Source organism: Citrus clementina, unplaced genomic scaffold, assembly GCF_000493195.1.
Source record: "Citrus clementina cultivar Clemenules unplaced genomic scaffold, Citrus_clementina_v1.0 scaffold_9, whole genome shotgun sequence".
Taxonomy (NCBI): Eukaryota; Viridiplantae; Streptophyta; class Magnoliopsida; order Sapindales; family Rutaceae; genus Citrus; species Citrus x clementina.
Window position 1 is genome coordinate 3,237,163 of NW_006261964.1, and position 19,910 is coordinate 3,257,072.

At 35.3% G+C, this 19,910-nt stretch overlaps 4 protein-coding genes and 1 pseudogene across 4 annotated transcripts in view; 2 read left to right on the top strand and 3 right to left on the bottom strand.

Annotated features, from left to right (window-relative positions):
• LOC18031865 (probable ATP-dependent DNA helicase CHR12) overlaps positions 1 to 1,629 on the top strand; it is a 9,809-nt gene extending 8,180 nt beyond the window's left edge. The window contains 2 exon segments of the mRNA XM_006419803.2: positions 116 to 216; positions 302 to 1,629. Coding sequence (XP_006419866.2) covers positions 116 to 216; positions 302 to 1,239 — 1,039 coding nt within the window. The 3' untranslated portion in view covers positions 1,240 to 1,629.
• A 269-nt stretch (positions 1,630 to 1,898) lies between these two features.
• LOC18031862 (RAN GTPase-activating protein 2) lies at positions 1,899 to 4,859 on the bottom strand. Its single transcript, XM_006419808.2, has 2 exons — positions 4,647 to 4,859; positions 1,899 to 3,874 (listed from the first exon to the last, which is right to left on the bottom strand). The coding sequence occupies exon 2, from the start codon at positions 3,861 to 3,863 to the stop codon at positions 2,205 to 2,207; it is 1,659 nt and encodes a 552-aa protein (XP_006419871.1). The 5' UTR covers positions 3,864 to 3,874; positions 4,647 to 4,859; the 3' UTR covers positions 1,899 to 2,204.
• A 3,891-nt stretch (positions 4,860 to 8,750) lies between these two features.
• Positions 8,751 to 9,070, top strand: LOC18031858 (annotated as a pseudogene).
• A 3,541-nt stretch (positions 9,071 to 12,611) lies between these two features.
• Positions 12,612 to 13,384, bottom strand: LOC18031846 (40S ribosomal protein S16). The gene has a single exon (XM_006419810.2). The coding sequence runs from the start codon at positions 13,247 to 13,249 to the stop codon at positions 12,806 to 12,808; it is 444 nt and encodes a 147-aa protein (XP_006419873.1). The 5' UTR covers positions 13,250 to 13,384; the 3' UTR covers positions 12,612 to 12,805.
• A 4,667-nt stretch (positions 13,385 to 18,051) lies between these two features.
• Positions 18,052 to 19,331, bottom strand: LOC112097321 (2-hydroxyisoflavanone dehydratase-like). Its single transcript, XM_024182510.1, has one exon. The coding sequence runs from the start codon at positions 19,175 to 19,177 to the stop codon at positions 18,128 to 18,130; it is 1,050 nt and encodes a 349-aa protein (XP_024038278.1). The 5' UTR covers positions 19,178 to 19,331; the 3' UTR covers positions 18,052 to 18,127.
• Positions 19,332 to 19,910: the final 579 nt, after the last annotated feature.

The window sequence follows — 19,910 nt, forward strand, 5'->3', positions numbered from 1 at the left end:
TATGCAGAAACTTGGATCCATATATATAGTTCTTTTCCTTCAATGATAAGAAATTGTTTCTGTTCATCAGCCTTGTTTCTAAGATATTGTATTTGCACTTCATGCAATGACTTAGATACATTCATCATAAGTTTTTTCTTCAAATAGTTAGAAGGCGCTTCATGACTAGTGGATTCACATCTTTAATGTTTTATAAGAAAATGGGTGTCTGCATGGGTGTCTGCTGCCACAAAAATATTGGCTAGTACCCTACAGAATCCTGCCCCAAAATTGTATTTGGAACTTATTGTAGTGTTTTGAGTTATACGCACTTGCTTTTTCAAACTTTTAATAGTAATGAAAGTAAGAGAAAGTACCGTATTGTTATCCAAAATATCCACCTATGGCGTGCTGAAGAACTCATCAAAAATTACCTTTTATTGCTCACCTTGCCGTGAGGTTTTTTTCTTTGGATTAAACGAACACCAGAGTGATATCTTTGTTCCTGCAGCTCAGGACAGACGGGAGATGTTGAAGGAGATAATGCGTCGAGGTACAAGCTCTCTCGGAACAGATGTGCCAAGTGAGAGAGAAATCAACCGACTTGCTGCTCGCTCAGATGAGGAATTCTGGCTGTTTGAGAAGATGGATGAGGAAAGAAGACAAAAAGAGAATTACCGATCTCGTCTCATGGAAGATCATGAGGTTCCTGAGTGGGCATATTCTGCACCTGATAATAAGGAAGAACAAAAAGGTTTTGAAAAAGGTTTTGGACATGAGAGCAGCAGCATTACAGGAAAGCGGAAAAGGAAGGAGGTAGTTTATGCTGATACATTAAGTGATTTACAATGGATGAAAGCTGTGGAAAACGGTCAAGACATATCAAAGCTTTCAACTAGAGGAAAGAGAAGGGAGTATCTTCCATCAGAAGGCAATGAATCTGCTAGTAACAGTACAGGAGCAGAGAAAAAGAATTTAGACATGAAAAATGAGATTTTCCCTTTGGCGAGTGAGGGAACGAGTGAGGATACTTTTGGCTCAGCCCCAAAAAGACTCAGGTTTGAAAGGCGAAATTCAGAAAGCTCGGACATTCAGAGTGTCGAAAAGTCCGAACATAAGGGTGTTCAAGGAAGTGGTTTGAACGGGCATATACTTACATGGAATACCCACCGGAAGAAAAGATCAAGTTATGTTGTTCAGACTTCGTCTTCAGATTCTAGAGGGCAGAATTCGAATGGCAGAGGAAACGGATGGAGTTGATACAAATGGCTCAGGAAAAGGATTGATAAAAGATGAGCCTAAATGCTGCCTGGACATCTAAAAGCTTTTCTTGCTGGATTTTTTTTTGGGGCAGCGGTGGTAGTGGCCTAAACAGCTGGGCATCTCAAGTGGACATCAAAAAATTTTTCTTGCTGGAATTTGTTATGTGGCAGCAACAGCTGGGCATCTCAAGTCGAAAAACTAATTTTTTTTCTTTCCAATTTTCTTTTTTCCTTGAACTGGTGTGATGCGGCATATTTTGGGTCTACCAGTTCTAGTAATTCCAGCATGTCTGATATGTTCTTTGCCCATATAAGCTGTATGCTGTATGTAAACCTATCTCAAATTTATGAATTTCACACCTTTATTTACGCTCGTGCACTCGTATAATTCATTTGCTTATACATATATTAACTTTAATGAATTAGATAAAGAATTTAAAGAATAAAAGGGGGCGCATCTGAAATTTATGCGTTGTCCTGAAAAGTGAAAATTTATTGTGCAGGCAGCTCCCGCAAAAACAGAATTCATTTGGTCTTTATGGCTCTGCTGCTGGCTCTTGACGCGGACTGTCGAAGGGTCTATATAAATCAAATTCACCTTTGAGATAATCAAGTTATAGACTGAAAAAATATAAGCACCGCAGACACAGAGAACCATTCAGAAAATAGCATCATTGAGAATGTTCAAATAAAATACTACAACATCTTCTGCCACATGGAATGGCTTAAGATCTAGAGGTTTCGCAACAAAAAGATGTGAAAATTTCCCAGCAACAATTCATCCTCCAGATGGAATATTTTTTACGCCCATGGTAGACTAGCAGCCACTGCCCTGCTAATGCATTGTGAGAATTAACAGAACGGTTAATCCAAAATGCTGAGATCGTCTTACAATTATTGAGGTCACTGATGTCACTACTCTGCAGCAGAATCCATAAAATGGAAGCTCATGTAAGAGTCTCTTTAATCATCTTGTTTAACTTCAAGATTCTTCATCTTCGACTCCAATTCATCCTCATTGCCTTCGCCCTCTCCAGATTCTTCATCATCATCGCCTCCCTCTGGATCATTCTCCTCCAAGGATTCAAGCATGTCAGGAGAATTCTTAAATATTTCTTTCACCTCATCAATGCCTTCTTCAGAGATGATATTTGCATCAATATTCAGCTGTTTAAACCCAGGTTTTTGAATGACAACTTGTGCCAGTTGTCGAGCCCCTGCCCTTCGTATGAAGTTGCTGCTCATGTCAACTACCTTTAGCTGGTCATGGCCTTGTTCCAGGGCCTTGCTAATCTGGATAGCACCATCATCCTTTAGTTCATTCTCAGCCAAGTTCAACTTGGTAAGGTGCTGCTTTGCTGCTACACAAGCAGATATAACAGGAGCAGCTTCAACAGTAATGTCATTTCCAGCCAGCTCCAGAACTTCAAGTAAAGGAGCAGATCCCTTCAGAGCGTTAGTTATAGCAACAGTACCGTCATCTTCCAAGTTGAGATAGCTGAGGTAAACCTCAGTGAGATCTGCATAATTAGAAAGAGCTTTGCTCAGAGCAACTCCAGCTTCTACGCCAAACATGTTGTCCCGCAGGTCAAGCTTTTTCAAACGAGTACAAGACTCAAGTGCTTCTGATAATGCAGTTCCTCCTTCCGATCCTATCCTAGTAGACGAGCACCGAAAATCCTCCAACAAAGGAGAGTGCTTCACAACGTCAGAGATAGCTTGTGCCCCTTCATCTCCAGTCATGTTATTATGAAACTGAAGGACTCTGAGCTTCTCTGTGGAGGGAATCAGTTCACAGACTGCACGTGCAGCTTCCTTTGAGATGCCATCATTCATTAAATAGAGCTCTTCCAGGGAACTCTGGGATTCCAGTAGTGCCCCGAAAGCCCTGACACCCTTCTCACCCAAGGCATTGTCTGATAGGTTCAGAGATTTTAAAACACTACCTTCCAGGGCTGCAGAGAATATTGCCATAACTTCAAGAGCTTCTGCCTCCGGTCTTCCTGCAACAAAATCTGAGAGATCAACTTCCTTCAGTTGACTATTGATGGAAACCAAAATGGGCTCAGCTACTCGGGCTGCCTCTAAACCAAAGCTTCTATTGCTAAAGCAAATCTTAGTATAGGAGTTTCCAGGCTCCTTTAGTGGTCTTAGAATCTCTTCAGCCTCTTCTGCCTCAATAAACGCACGCTGTCCTTTGGATATATCAAAAAGGGTAACATCAGCAGTAGAGACTTTCTCAGATGTCAACTCCTCTGTGACATCCTCAGTTTTCTCAAATGATGGCACCTCCCCATATTCCTTTGTTCTAGGGCCTCTCTTAAGAGCCTCCAGCAAAAGCTTACTGCATTCTCTGGCATAAAGCTGCACAGCAGAACTTCCATCGCCATCACGTTCCTTTTCATAGTGCTCATTCGCAGAGGAGAAAGCCACATCTTCAATTTTCTTTGCATTCTCTTCAGCCTCTTCTTGGGTCAAAACGCCATACCTCTGGGTGAAAATGGATTTAGTTGTGAGATTGTTCCTCATACGTTCAACAAGCATCTGTCTAGTGTTTTGGCTTGGAGGCCACAGTTTAATTGAAAACGGACGGCGTTCTGAATTAGGCGATGTGGCATCCATTCCAAAGAAGCCTACAAATACGTCAAAGAACATTTGTCAGCACTCAGTAATTGAATTCTTCACAAGGGATACCAACCCCAAGTAATGAGATAGCTTGTAATTCTTAGTGATGACAATAGAACAAAATATTCTCTCTCAGAGTCCACCTAATGGTAAATCCAAAGAAAACCTCAGTCAGCCTTAAAACCCTTTCTCAATCTGACCGATAAATTAGAAAAAGAAAATGAATATACCTCACTAACTGAAAAGGCAAATTACCGACCAACTACAGATAATCCACTAACAAAAACGATGAACCTTAACAAAGCCAACTATAAAAGTGGAATTGCAGTCTCAACAGGAACATAAATAAAGCTCTCCCAGTCAGTGCTAACAACAAAAGGAAGAGTTTCCGTAGAGAAAAAATAAATTCACTTCAGAAACCACTTGATTTTTTGAAGACATCTCATTTCAATACAACAAATTAATCAATTAATTTTCAAGAATATGATTACACAACAATGTGATTAAAAGAAAATATCAACGTGAAAAGAAAATAGAAGACTGCACGAGCAATACCAAGCAAGTACAGTGCGTAACAAAAGATCTCCAATGGTTAACAGAACAACAAGAATCGACACAAAGATTCAAACTTTAACGTTAGGTGCAACAGATCTGAAGTAAAATGAAGCATTCAACACGTTAAATAGAAACATAACAGATTTCAAATATCAAATATTAATAGTTACGGATAAGTTTAAATCGCTAAAAAGGTGAAACTGAAACAGACATTAACGCACTTACTCTCTCTAAATATGAAGCCTTCAGCTGCGATTAACGGAAACCTAAGCGGTTCAAAGAATAAAGAGAGACAGAAAGTGGGTGGGTGGAGGGAAAAAGGAAGTGAACTGAAAGTGACGAGAGCGAAATGTTAGGTTTTCGAATTTACGGCTTCTGATTTTGGCTGGGATTGCGGATAAGTACCTCTGTTTGGAAACGCGAGTAATAATGTTCCACCATGGAATGAGATAACTCGATATGATTGGTTGAAGCGAAAAGTGCAATTGCCTAATTGCCTAATTGGTGGTGTTCTTGGTTGTTTGAGATTTTATCAATTAGCTCCCTATACTTCTATTTCTCACAATTCTAGATAGATTGTGTTCATTTGTAAACAATATGCCCCTGACCCCTTTGGATGCAATTGCTGTAAGGGAACTGTTTGATGTTACCTCCATGACTCAGTAAAGAACTTATAAAAACATGGAACTGGATAACAGTTCTATCATGTAATAAAATATTAGTGATGGATTCGATAATTTTTTAGGAAAAGACCACAACAGATATGTTTTAATCTACATAATATTATTTATATAAATAAAAGTATCTTGTAGTCTTAATCACTAGGCTAGTCACCAGTGCTAGTTAATTTGATTGATAAAATCTCTTAAGATTGATATAATAAATTTAAAGTTTGAACCATGCTCACAGATGAAAATACATAAATAGTTATTAAGCTATTATTAAAAATAAAATCCCACGGTGTTAATTGAGTGCGTACATGGGATAATTAGTATGGTTAACGAGTCCGGTGGCATGGGCACAACACGCGTTTGTATAGCACAACACCATACGAGCATGCTTCATCAATCACGTGACATGACACGACATACATGTGGGCTAGGTTGGGCCTAGATATTTAGACACAAGGGCTTTGAGGCATTGCACGTGATGACGTGAAAAAGCTCATAAAAAGCATAGTATAAGTTTTATAACTGAATTTTAGTTGAATCATATTACCACACATTTTTTAAATAAATAAAATCTGGACCGAAACAAAATTAATTCTAATAATATTTTGTTCTATTTTAATTTTATTATTAGTTAACATTGTGTTATTTTAAATAGAAATTAATTTTAGAGCAAATCTGAATTGAATTTGTATTATCATTTAGCGTGACGTTGTTTTGTTAAATTTTCTTATCATTGTTGGTTTTCTGCCATGTAAATGTAATAAATTTTTTCAAATTTATTTCTAATCAATTATTTAATGCAATTCTAAAAAAGTCCATTTGAAAATATTGTAATTTATTCCACTTGTGTTGCAATTTATATAAATTTGGATGACTGGTGTTTCATAGGCTATTTCAATTTATATTTACATAAAATAAACATTAAACTTGTAGGAAGTTTTGAGTCCATCATTAGCGGAACTTCAAAGTTTTTTTTAAAATTTTTTTACAGAGATAATTAAGGAATATCAAAACTTTTAGAAGCATATGACACTTCTCAAAAAAATTTTGCACATGTCAGTAACTTTTACATATTACATATGCCCCTTAATTTTGTAACAAGATAAGAAAGTCTTCAAATTTTCTTTATAAGCATTGTCGAAGAGTTTTATTTGTTAAGCAAGGAACAAGGTATTTCAAACAAGCTTCTACTAATTGACTTCTTGTTAACTTCTTGTTTGGGTAATCTCATTCCTTAAATTGCTTCTAATGTAGTATTTATCAAATGATCAATACCTCTTACATTTTCATTTTTGATAAGTGGGCTCGAGTTTATAAAAAAAAAAAAAAAAAAATTTGCACTGAATATGAAGAAGAAAGCTATAATTGATTTGTTTAATTTTCATCTTTACAGGAAAATCAGCTACGAAATTGGTGATAGAAAAAGGTGAATCCAGCACAAAGAAAGCAAAGATCATGGGAAAGCTCCCGGATGAAAACTTACTTCTTCTTCTTTTTTGTCTGCCTTTGTGGTTGATGATGATCGTGTCATCCCCAAAGTTCACTCAATGATTTTGACGTCACCTCTGGATTCAAAGTTGAAGTGGCTAAAGACGGAAAAGATGCAGTTGATTGTTCCAGTGCTGGAGCAAATTTTCACATTGTCTTTATTGACATAAAAACGCCTGTCATAAATGGAACTGAGATACATTAGTCAGTTAATTTCATGATATTGAATGTTGTGTTCTTTGCCTGGGAAAAATAAAAAATAAAACTTTGCTGCACAAATCTTTCTCTCAAAGGATTTATGCATGATCTACCATAACCTTGTTCTGTCTTTTTTATTGTATATAAAAATAAAACAGGCAATCAAGGAAATGCGTAGCAGTCTCTGTTTTATTATTTTTAGTCGTCTCTCTGCTGAAATGTCTTCTTCGTAAACTTTGCCTTTTTTAATGGAGCGTTGTAACTTGTAAAGAATGAATTCATTTTCTGGTTGTTTATATGTCGTAACTATTTATTTGATTTTTAGGTCATAACACTAGTGCTAGTGCTACTCACAATGGTGACTTCTGTTTTTTGTTCGTTTATCATAAACAAGGACCTTAAAATAACTAATAATAAATCTAGTTAAAATTACTCAAACAAAATTAATTTGTATCTTATCACTATTATTTATATAATTCGATCTTCGTATATTTGTGAAAAACAAACAACTTAAAATCTATAATCAAAGTTTCAAAAGATAAATAAATAATGAACAAACGAATTGATCTAGATAAGTAGGTTTAGACTTATTTATCGCTCAACAAAATTCAAATTCAAACTTCACGTAGAATATAAAAGCCTCCATACTTTTGTGAAAATTCAATGTATCATAAAGTTAATTTGGTCATTTAAGTAGGATCAGGGTCTATTTGACGCAAATTAAAATATTTTGTTCTGTTTGAGAAAATTGAAACACCAGGGATCTGGATGATAATCTCTGCTGTTTCTTTAATTGTTTATTAATATAATTTGCACTAAGTGCAGTAAATCTAATGTAAAGATTCATTTAGTCCAAAATTGGGATAAGATTATCATTCGTCAATCACCCCCCATATCTCGGACAGATATACTTTCTCAATTAAGCCAAAGAAAGTTATTACGAGACCCATAAAAAGTTAAAAGTTTGTGGCAGTCGAACTAAAACTGCAGAATCCACGTGGGCCCTTCAAATTTGATCACCAAATCATTATGGCGAAAGAAGGATGCATGCTGAGCACATCTTCGGCATCACTTGATTAACCGAATGGACAAATAATTACGCAAAAGAAAAAATTACCATCATTTGATGATCACATACTTTGACTGATGTTTAAGGAATCCCTTCGCACTTCGTTTTTGCCAACAAAATTTAAAATGGGACCCCGATGTTCCATTCCAATAGTTGCATTGATCCAAAATATATCATAATATGGCACCGAATTTTCCCATTATCATTCATCGCAAATCAAGATCACAATTCACAATTCCAAATTCCAATCAGTCTTTTTAAGGTGGCCCAGCACATTTTGTTTATATGTGTGAACAGATTTGATGATTTTGCTTTACATGGGCCACCATCCGTCGATAATTTCCAGCTATCATATGAGCAATGTTGGCTAAGTACCGAGAAAAAGTTGGAAGTAAAGAAAGGCAAGCTCAGAAAAGTGATGGCAGGTCCATGCTTTTCATTATCATATAACAACAATTTTTTATTTATTCATTTTTTTATGATATTCATTTATTTTGATATGATCATAGGGTCCGCCTATGTTACCACTGTTGTACCTTACCACAGCCTTTGTCTTTTGTGAATTAATTAATGTAAAATTTCATTGAACCCCTTATACTCTATTTTATTTATAATTTATCATAAAATATTATAATACTTTATACTTATCTACATTATCAAAATTTAATTTATCACCTTATACTTTTATTTATTTATTTTTTTATAAGTTTTAAAGGAGTTTTTATTTTCAACCACACTACATTAATAATCATAACACATTAATATTAATGAAAAGACAAAAATATCCTTAAATTAGCATTAAAAAATTCTGTAAAAATTAAGATTAACTCATCTCTCATCACTGATCATTAACAAAGTTAACTCATCATTAACAGAGCTAATTAGGTAGAGTTGCGAGTGACGATGGCTACAAGAGAGAGGCTTAAGAACATTTTGGCCACAGTAGTGACCACATGGCTGACTGAGGTGAGGGCCAAGATATTTGGGTATGTACTTAACCCCATTGGCCAGAGATCACCCAACAAGATTTTGTGGAAGAAGCTCATCGGTGGTAAGCTCTCGTCATGGCCCGCCAAGAACAAGAGAGCTTACCCAAGCCTGAAATGTTGAAACGTTGTGGAAAGGGACCTCCCAAGAAAGGTCAAGGGAAGCGTGCAGCCAAGCGCAGCAAGTAGATATTCTACCTCTGAATTACCTGGGAATTGGATCATTAATGATTTGAAAGAAGATATGCAACTGATGTTGGTACCTTTGTTTTAGCTTGTGGAATATTAAAATCTTATCCCTTTTTCGTGATATTTTCCATTTTGTGCCCAGTTACTGATACTGAGTAGAGTTTCCATCTTGAATGGAATTGAAGTATTTGTTGGTTTAAAAAAAAACTCATCATCAACAAAATTTTCAACAATACGAGTGGGGATTCCAGTGGTTAATTACAAAATTGATCTATTCATAACTTATAATTAAAAAAAAACTAACACTAAAAGAAAATAACCCAAATACCCACACACGGGACATCCAAACAAAATCAATCCAAAATCAAATTCAAAAGAAACCATTATGACTTCATCTCTCCAGTCTGCTCTCAACCCAAATACCCATATTGTGAAGCTACCTGCTACCGGCTGCCACCACGCTGCTCCACGTCGGCAAGATAGCACAGTCGCACCACGACCGACAACCTTGACCCATGTTAGCCTTATCTTTCCTCTCTCGAAACAACATCACGTCAGCTGCACCACAGCCCCACCATGACAGATAGAGGAAATCGGAGATCCATCGAAGCTACAATTTGAAGCTGCAATGCATAATTGCTCTGGATAAGCAAGGCCTGAGCTCGCCTTGCCATCGCCATTTCGCTTTCTCTCACTCTCACTTCGGCTTCTCAGATCAAATTGAGGATTTTGTTTTGATGCCTATAATTTCCACCACGAGAACCATCACACAAACAATCAATGACCTACAACTAATTATCCTCAAATTGGTCAACAACCTTGATGAAGCCATCATTAAACCCATTACAGAGAGAAAGTGAGAGAGCAGAAGAAGAAACGGGAAAAAATATATTGAAGATAAAATTTGAGGATAATTTTGTCTTTTCAATACTTATGAATAATTATAAATAAAATAGAGTATAAAGGGTTGAATGAAACTTTACATTAACTAATTCACAAAAGACAAAGACTGTGGTAAGGTACAACAGTGGTAACATAGGCGGACCCATGATTCATATAACAACATTTTTAACTACTAGAAAATTGAGGCTCTGGGTTGGGTTTCATTTTCACGGCCCGAGAGTTTACTCCTCTTGGGCTTTATTGAACTCCCAGTGAATCTGAGTACAAAAACAATTTCTTCACCCCCCCCCCCCCCCCCCCCCCCCGGCCGGTTGATACATAATAATTAATAATTTAAGAAGATGAATTTTCTTATGGAGAGAGGGAATTTTTCCCACCTGCCAGAACCAAATTCAGAAAAATACTTTCCGAAATCAATAGTCCTCGGAGCCAGAACCAAATTCAGAAAAATACTTTCCGAAATCAATAGTCCTCGGAGCCAGCTCAACGATCTAAGTGGCAGCCGCTACCAAAGACAAGAGTCTTTGATGCAAATAAATAATGGGCTGATGGTGTGAATTTGATTATAAAGAAGGCAGCTTGATTGTTTCATTGTTTAATATTACTGCTATTCTTACAAATTCATCTACAATTCCTAAGAATTAAAAACAGAACTGGAATGTGAGTTCTTTTTCGCTCTATAAATTCAACAAGTTCTTGATTATATGCATAATCGAACTCACTAGCTGCCGGAGATGTTTTTAGAATCCCTCCACATAATAAAATAAAAGTACACACATTCACTGTAGATCCCCAATTGTAAAGAAAGGAACAAAATCTCCACTCTTTATTAAGAAATTAATGGATAAAACAGACACAAATAAAGTAAAATTAAAAAATAATGATCACATAAGGATACCGGAATTTATGTAGTTCAACTTTTAACATACATCTATGAACAAAGTTAGAAGAATAAAACCTTATTAGTTAAATTGTAATTACAAATATCCAAATATTTTAACTCATTATCCAAAATCTCAAAAAACTCGTTCCCTTACTCACTAAACTAAAAGTGGGATGAAATGCTCTTATTTTACATTTCAATTTATAGGTTAAGCAATGTTCAAAAATCAACAATAATAGACCTTAAAAGAATATATATTTCAATTCAACTTTTAATTTTGGTGCCAAAATAAAAAATTGCATGCTAACCATATGTCTCCCACTTACTCATGTCTCCCACTTACTCATGTCTCCCACTTATTCAACAAAAACACAAGCAACATGACAATGACAAAAAAGAATGGATGATGCGGAGACATGATCGATTCTTAATGAAGTCTCCAAGTGAGCAATTTGTTAAGTAAGTAGAAGACATGAGTAAATAGCAAGCATGTGGCTAACATACAACTTTTGACTTTGGCACTAAAATTGAAAGTTGAATGAAAATATATATTTTTTAAAACCTACCATTGGTGATCGTTGGACATTACTTAACCTATAAATTAGAATGCAAAAGAAAAACATCCTATTCCATTTTCTTCAATTCTCAATCTATTTGAGAAGTGAAAGAGCCAAAAGTTGAAGATGGAGATTGTGTTGAGAGCTTTAAACTCTTGGATGAGTGAGAGAGAGATTAGGTATACTGAGATTTTGGATAGTGAGCTAAAATACTTCAATATTTGTAATCTCTATCTAACTAATAGGATTTTACCCCTGGTGGGACCGGGTACTGTAGCTGTAAGAGGGGCGCAAGTTACGTTCATGTAACTTAACGCCAGCCTAATCAGAAACACAAAACCTTGTACCAGTAAATTTACATTCCCAATCACTTAAGCCTCTGAAATATGCTTTCGCATTTGCAACCAAATCAAATGGCTGCAAAGAATTATTCTAAGAACATTAAGTCAACTAGATGCATTCACAATCCATTACTGCCATTCAGGTGTAAGGTCATACTTGCTACTACCCACTAACTTCTGATGTTAATCAATATTTTACATTTAGAAGACACTCCTACTCCTATTATATTATATCAAATTGACTAGTGTTAATTAACACTGCTCTGATGAATAACAAAGCACCTTCTATCTAGACGAAGTCATTGTTGTTGGCATTTTGGAGAAACCATAATTCATTCTAAAGCAGAATTCCTATTCATAATGTGCCACAGGAAATCATGAAAAGTAAATACAAAATTCACACTTCATCTGAGGTTAAAATTCCCAAATGAAATGAAAAGTGCCAACTGCCCAAAGCACACAGCCACTTCACGAATTGGAATTACTTTCCACAATTTTTTGAAGCACAATCTGAATGATACTTTGCTTTAGAATGAATTCCCAAATAACAATAACCAACAGCCCAAAGCTCAATTTATGACACATAATATAATAAAAAAATTAATAGAACAAATGACGAACTAAACAGAACCTAATTGCTCAAAGGCTCCAACACAAATTATGGAACATAGAATGTAAAATAAGGTTTCAGGTTAGGCTTGGTTTTATATCCATATCCAGAAAACCGAACTGAAAAGGTTCCTTTCTTATTTTTGGTTAAGAAATAAGAACAGATACCCGAGACTAGACCCACCCCCTCTTGATAAGAACAAAACTCAGCCAACCATAAGAAAAGTAATCAACATTAATCTCCAAATTAATATATGATCCATGAAATAAATCATCAAAGCTCACAAAAGCTAATATCAGTATAAACAGAAATCACTTCTTCATTCAAAAGCAAATATAAAATCCATATGATAATCTGAAAACCACAATACCCTTAACAATAACAATAACCATTCAAAATCTATGTGGCCTCAAAAACATATTAATTAATCCTTCAATAAAACCCAAAATTAATAACAATAATAAAAACGCAACATAAACCTCTGTTTCTTTAACGGTAAGATTTCTGGAACCTAGCCCTGGCGCCGCGTCCTCCGAACTTCTTAGGCTCACAGCGTCTAGGATCAGCCACAAGCAAAGTCCTATCGTACCTAACCAGAATGTCTTTTATCTCCTTCTTGCTCTGTTCGTCCACGTACTTCTGATAAAACGCGACCAAGGCCTTCGCGATGCTCTGGCGTATAGCGTAGATCTGAGACGTGTGGCCTCCGCCCTTGACGCGGATCCTCATGTCTACTCCGTTGAAACGGTGTCGTCCGAGCAATAGGATCGGCTCGAAGGCCTTGAAACGCAGGATCTCTGGCTCCACAAGCTCGATTGGGCAGCCGTTGATCTTGATCAAGCCGCGGCCGCGCTTGCAGTAGGTTACTGCCACCGCCGTCTTCTTGCGGCCGAAGCATTGCACGGACTCGGTTTTAGGAGCAGCAGTAGCCATGTTGGGATCAGTGCTTAGTGTGTGTTTGTGTTGTGTGAGCTCTTGGTGCTTGAAAGTTGAAACCCTAGAACTGATGCTGAAATGAAGATTGATATATGAGGAGTTGTTGCGAAATTAGGGTTTTTGATGGACGGCTGTGATTGCTTTTCAGATGCCTCTACTGTTACTCGAACGCAGATGTATTCAACACGCACCTTTTCTGTCATGACACGTGTACATCTTTTAAAAAAAAAATTGACGCAGGTAAACTTTCGGATTATTTATTATTTGTCACACGTCTCAATTATGAAATTTTATTGATTTTTGATATTTTAAAAAATTGTCTTTTTTGCAATCTATGTTTAATTTTTAATTTTTACATAATTACATCTTAATAGAAAATGTAGATTTTTATCTAAATTAGAAAAGATCGGAATAAAAAGTAAATATTATATTTTAGAATATATTTATTTTCTAAATTATAAAATCTAATTCTTTTTTATTTTGATTTATAAGGAAATAAATATGAAATAAATATAATTAAGATGTTTTTATTGATAAAAATAAAAATATACCATTTATATTCAAATATTAAAAAACAAAAAAAAAATCATTCAAACATTCCTATTTAGACTCATCCAAACTGTTGAAAAATTTAAACATATTTAAATTTCAAACAAAAAATAAAAAATTTTAAAATAGATAATATATACAAGTAATAGTTATATTAAATTTAATTACACATATTATATACACATTAATTGATTATATTAACTTTGATTTGTTTTAGAATTTCTTCATCAAATGGTCAATGCATTGCAAACAATATATAAATAAATCACAACCTTCACATCAGAGGTGTTTTTAGCATACTTCAAAATATAAAATTTTCAAATTTGAGGTTGTTTTAATCAGTATGATTTTTCTAATATTGAATCAAAAACACAAAATAGAGAAGGAGCTTCTTTAAGGTAGAAGTTCCCAATAGAAATTCAACGGCACATCCACATAATTAACTTGATCTTTCTAAGCAACTGAAAACAATTGCTTTTTTACAATATGTACTAAGAAGAAAGTTAATGCAACAGTACTAGTTTCATAAACAATTAAACTATTAAGGACAATACACAGGAAGGTTCTCAGGAAAAAAAAAAATTTATATATATATATATATAAGGTTCGTGAAAGATTGGGTAGAAAATATAATTTCCTTACTTTTATGTTTAAGGTTGAAATGAAATCAATTGAGTGCTTAAAGCAACAACGCAATTAAGTTGTTTCCATAAACACACTTGGATACATGAAACGGTTCTGAACCTTTTGTTGAGGCTTGTTTTTGGTTAGCTGGAGAATTAAATAAACGAGACAATATAAAGAACAAAACACAGAGAATTTACGTGGTTTAACGTTTGGCCTACGTTTATGAGAGTGAAAAAAGTAATATTTACTATTTAATAATAATTACAATGAAGTTTTTTTTAGCTATTTGCCTCTAGAATTTTTCTTGCCCATTATGCATTAAAGACTTTCTATTTATGCTACAATTTTTCAGTATTTTAAGTCATTGATATCTCCTTATTCTGATTTGCTTCCACCATTTAATTAGAGTTTAATCTGGAGTCTATATTTAGCTTCTTCTCAAAGTTGGTCAATGAGCCTTTTAGAATTTTTTTTGTTCACCGTTGCTTTATCTTGTATACGCATACTCTATTTTAATTAATTATTTGACTTTCATGCTCTATGCTCTATGTTTTATTTCACTTTAATTAATTATTTTTATTTTCATGTTTTATTCTCCATGTTTTATTCTTACTCTGCATGGCCCACTTTCACTTTTCATGCGTCTTGCTCTATGCTCTCTGCTCTTTAATTAATTATTTTACTTTTCATATTTCATGCTCCATGTGCTATGTTTAATTCTTATTTTGCATGGCCTACTTTCACCTTTCATGCTTCTTGCTCCGTTTTTTGTGCATGGTTTTATATACTTCACTTTTCCTTTCATTAATTATTTTACTTTTCATATTTCATGCTCCATGTGCTATGTTTAATTCTTATTTTGCATGGCCTACTTTCACCTCTCATGCTTCTTGCTCGGTTTTTTGTGCATGGTTTTGTATACTTCACTTTTCCTTTCATGCTTTTTGCTTCATACTCCACTTTTGTACTTGGCTTTGCATGTTTTACCCTTGTGCATGGCTCTGCATGCTTCACTTTTTCTGATAACAGTTGCCCTCCAACTCTTTTGGAGCTTGATTTTCAAAACTTAAAAAAGCTATCTCCTTAAGTATATAAATTAGTTGTTGCCTTTTCTACCCACTAACCAAGCTAATTTTCACTTATATAAATTGGCCGTTTTCTCTTTCATTCAACAACCAACTTTCTTTCTCTCTTCTCAAGTTTAGGTTACCCAAATCTTTGGTGAGTATTTGATATTGTTTTTTTTTTTCAATCCTTAGTCACTATATCAATAATGTCTTTAGATTCTCAAGATTTCTCTAATTTATGAGGTTTGAGATATCCTATAAGAGAGGATAATTATCGGCCTGTAGTTGGTCAACCACTTATTGTAAATTTTACCTCTACTTGTTTTTTTTTCCCTCCTCTCATTTTTACTAGGTGGAGCATAAATGAAGAAGTTAATCGTATTAGTGAATTGTCAGTCGAATCCCTTCGGATCTTTTATGGTATACCTCACTCCATTTCTCTAGAAAGGACTGGAGAAAATGACAAACCTAGTCATCTTTTAAAGAGCATGGAATATGAAAAGTAAAATAATCAATTAAAGAGCATGGAACATGGAGCACGGTTACACGGAACATGAAGCATAAAGTAATTAATTAAAGAGTATGAAGCATGAAGTATATAGTAAAAAGTATGAAAAGTGAAAGTGGGCATTGCAAAGTAAGAATAAGACATGGAGCATGGAGCATGAAAAGTAAAATAATTAATTAAAATGGGATAGAGTATGAAAAGTCAAATAATTAATTTAAATGGAGCATGCACGAACAAGATAAAGTGACAGTGAGTAAAAAAAAAATCTAGAAACTTCAGAGACCAACTTTAAGAAGGAGATAAATATAGACTTCGAATCGAATTCTAAATAAGTAGTGGAAGCAGATTAGAATAAGGAGATATCAGTGATTTAGAATATTGAAAAATTATATTATAAATAGAAAACCCTTAATGCATAATGGGCAAGCAAAAATCCAGAGGCAAATAGTTAAAAAAAAGTTATTGTAATTATTATTGAATAGTGAAAGTTACGCTTTTGACTCCGTAAACTTAGGCTAAGCGTTGAATCATATAATTTTTTTTGTATTTTGTTCTTTATATTGTCCCGTTTATTTAATTTTCTAATTGAACATAAACAAGCCTCAACGCCTTTTAAGAACTCTAGCAGCATTTGAGCATGGTACTCCAAATTTCTTGATATATGAGCTCTCTCGAATTCAATTTCCATCTTGGCAACTGGCTGAGCAGAGGGCCATTTCTCAACATTAGCTAAACCTTAAAATATGTGGATGGATCTGCAAGGGCCTGATACGGTGCAGGAGGACCCAACAGGATTTCTGTTATAAGAAGAGTGTACATGCAAAAAAGTAGATATATAAAGAGCCACTAAAAATTACCTTCTCCGTGGTAGGCCGATCCTTGAACTCAAATGCCAACGTTCTTTATGCTATGCATTAAGGAACTTCTAGGAGAAAGGGATTGGCTTCTTCTTCCGCCTGCTGGTTTAGTATCTCCGATTTTTCTCATTTCGTACCTGCAGTGTACTGTCAATGATTCAATAACAAAATGAAAAGTCAAAGATGTGAAACAGTGTGACACTGCATATGAAACCCTCATAGCAAACAGACCCTGGCAATGGCTTGGGAAGATGGAGTTTCCAACAGATCATTCATGAGGTCAAACTGATGGACGACATTCTTCCCAGGTCAGAGGCTTCACGGTTGAAAGCTCAGCAAAGATGCACCAAATGCTCCATATATCTGTTGCCAGTAAGCAAAACAGAGGGCGATTAGAAACAAAAGTCGTGCACATTAAAATTTACGGGAGAATTTTTTTCTGCCAAAATGACTGTACTTTGATCGAAGTCATACTCATCTTGTTGACAACCAGGTGAGTTCAAGTTTGTATAAGTAATTACTAGTACAACTTGTAAGTCATAAGGCAAAATATTGTTCCTTCAGTCTGATACATTTGAACCCATATTAAATTTAAACTATCGAATTTTGGCTATGATACCCAACCCATTAAATTGATGATAAATATTCCTAGCAATATATGGAAACCAATCCGATCCAGTGAATGTTTCTACACAGGTGCAATTTTCAATTGAAATCATCCATTATCCAAACAATGGACAATTGCAAGGATAGCATCTATCTTTTTAAGTCATGGTCGTTATTTCAAAAAAATCAAAATAAAATAAGTCATGGTCACAATTGAACTACAGATAAGTGCAGAGTCGTTTTTCCCATTGGTGATCTCTTTAAATATATAAGATTGAACTTGTCTCCCCCAAAAAAAAAAAAAATTGCAGCCAATTCCTCAAATAATTCATCGAAGTTAAGCATAACTAGACAGGTGATCAAATCAGTAAGAAGGAATGGATTAAAGGGCAGCTGAATGGACTCAAACTAAGAATCTTATTGCATGTTTGAGAATTACGCCAAGCTTAATACTTTGTTCAGAATAATGCCTTGTGGTACAACATATAAAGTTATAAAAGAGTACAATTTAGCGCCTGCGTACGAGACAATGAAATCCATGGTAGATTTTTTTGGATTGTGTGCAATATTATTCCAATACAAATGAGTATAAATACCCTGCCTAGCCAAGCAAGCATTTATTCATAATACACATGAACAAAAGAGGGGGAAAAAGTTTCAGTTATTTGGTAAGAAAAGAGGCCAAGCGGTTGAACATTTTCTTAGCATTTTCAGAGTCAGGATTGGTGATATGGAAAACATGATCCTCTCCCTTCACTTCAAAAAACTCCACTTCTCCTCCAAACCCACTTCCCTTCACAGCATTAACATACAAAACACCTCTGTCCCTCAGCGAATCCTTCCCAGCAACGCAGACCAGCATCCTCGAACAAGCAAGCTTAGCCAAACTCGGCTTACCTGAACCAACAGGATTGATCATCGGATTATCAATACCACCAGGCGCCGTTGGATAAACAAATTCCCAAATCAAATATTCCAAACGCTTCTTGTGATCATAATTATCACTAACATCTGATTCTGAACCAACTGGACCGGAGCCCCAGAAGAAAGGGTGCACTAGAAATGCTCCCAAAATCCGAACACCAGTGCCCTCCTTCAATAAAGACTCTTGATCATCCTCGCCTGCTTTCATAGCTATGTTATGAACTATATTGCCTCCGGCGCTGTCACCACCAATAAAGAGTCTCTCAAAATCTCCGTGGTTCAATAACCAGGGCTCCTTGTTATTAAAAACATTGGAGTGGTTTTGATGATCATGATCATGATGATTGATACTGTTACGGTTACGATGAGAAGCGACCCATTGAAAAGCAGTCCAGCAGTCTTCATATGCTGCGGGAAGAAGGTGTTCTGGGGCTAGCCTGTATTCAATGGAGACTGCGAGTACTTGAGACTGAGAGACCAAGATGTTGAGGTACCTGTGGTCAATAAATGAGAAAGCGGACTCGAAGCAGAAGGCGCTGCCGTGGAAGTAGACCAAAACGGGGAGTTTTTGATGGGGTTGGGCGAGTTTTGGGAGGTAGAGGCGAGCGGATATGGCGGGGTTTTGAGAGATGGTTACGTCTTTTGACGAGACCCCGAATTGAGGATCCGGGTCAAGCGTTGGAGGCACGTAGGGTGAATCCATCATCCGCTCAACTGACCCATCTTTGTAGACTCTGATCAGTGGGAGGAGCTCTTTGGCTACTTCTTTGTTTGTTGAAGCAGCCATTGGAATTTTTGAGAGAGATTACTGAATTGGTTTGGAAATCGCGGAATTACTTGACAGGATCGAGAGAAGAAATGGCCGAATTGGTGAGTGGGACACAGTTGAGCTGACCAAGACCCATTTCTGTTCTGATTGCAATCCAACTTAACATGTCCAGACTAACAGTACCACACATTGACTTTATTCAAAAAAGTTTATGTCACATTAAAGTCTTAAAATGCAAGACAGCGCGCTATTAACTCCACTGGAAACAGCCTTAGTTACATTGTTTGAACATTGTGGGAGTTGAATGTTTAAACTAAAAATAATTTGAGTGTATTTGAATTTTTTTTCTCATTTATATGTGCATACAAAGAAACTCAACCTTTACAAAATAATGAGTAAAATAAATAAAAAAATTATAAGGAGGAATTGTATCATTACGAAGGCAGAATCTTATTTTGGATTGCATTACGTTGAATGAAAATAATCATAATTTATTAAACTTTTAACAGTTACCAAGCACTATTTTTTTTTTACTTTCATAAAAGTCAAACAAGAAAAGTAATCATGTGGAACTTTCAACTATTATTTTATTTAATATATATGAATATCGAAGTTATCTTTTTAACAAAAAAAAGATCGAAGTTATCTTAATTATTTGATATTATGGCTTAAAGGCGTTGACCATTAAAATAAGACAAAATAAAATTTAAAAAGAAACATACTGATAACGAGCTTCAAGGTCACACATACA

Coding starts and splice junctions, on each gene's coding strand:
- LOC18031846 (XM_006419810.2), bottom strand. CDS start 13,249: ATGGCTACTGCTGCTCCTAAAACCGAGTCCGTGCAATGCTTCGGCCGC.
- LOC18031862 (XM_006419808.2), bottom strand. CDS start 3,863: ATGGATGCCACATCGCCTAATTCAGAACGCCGTCCGTTTTCAATTAAA.
- LOC112097321 (XM_024182510.1), bottom strand. CDS start 19,177: ATGGCTGCTTCAACAAACAAAGAAGTAGCCAAAGAGCTCCTCCCACTG.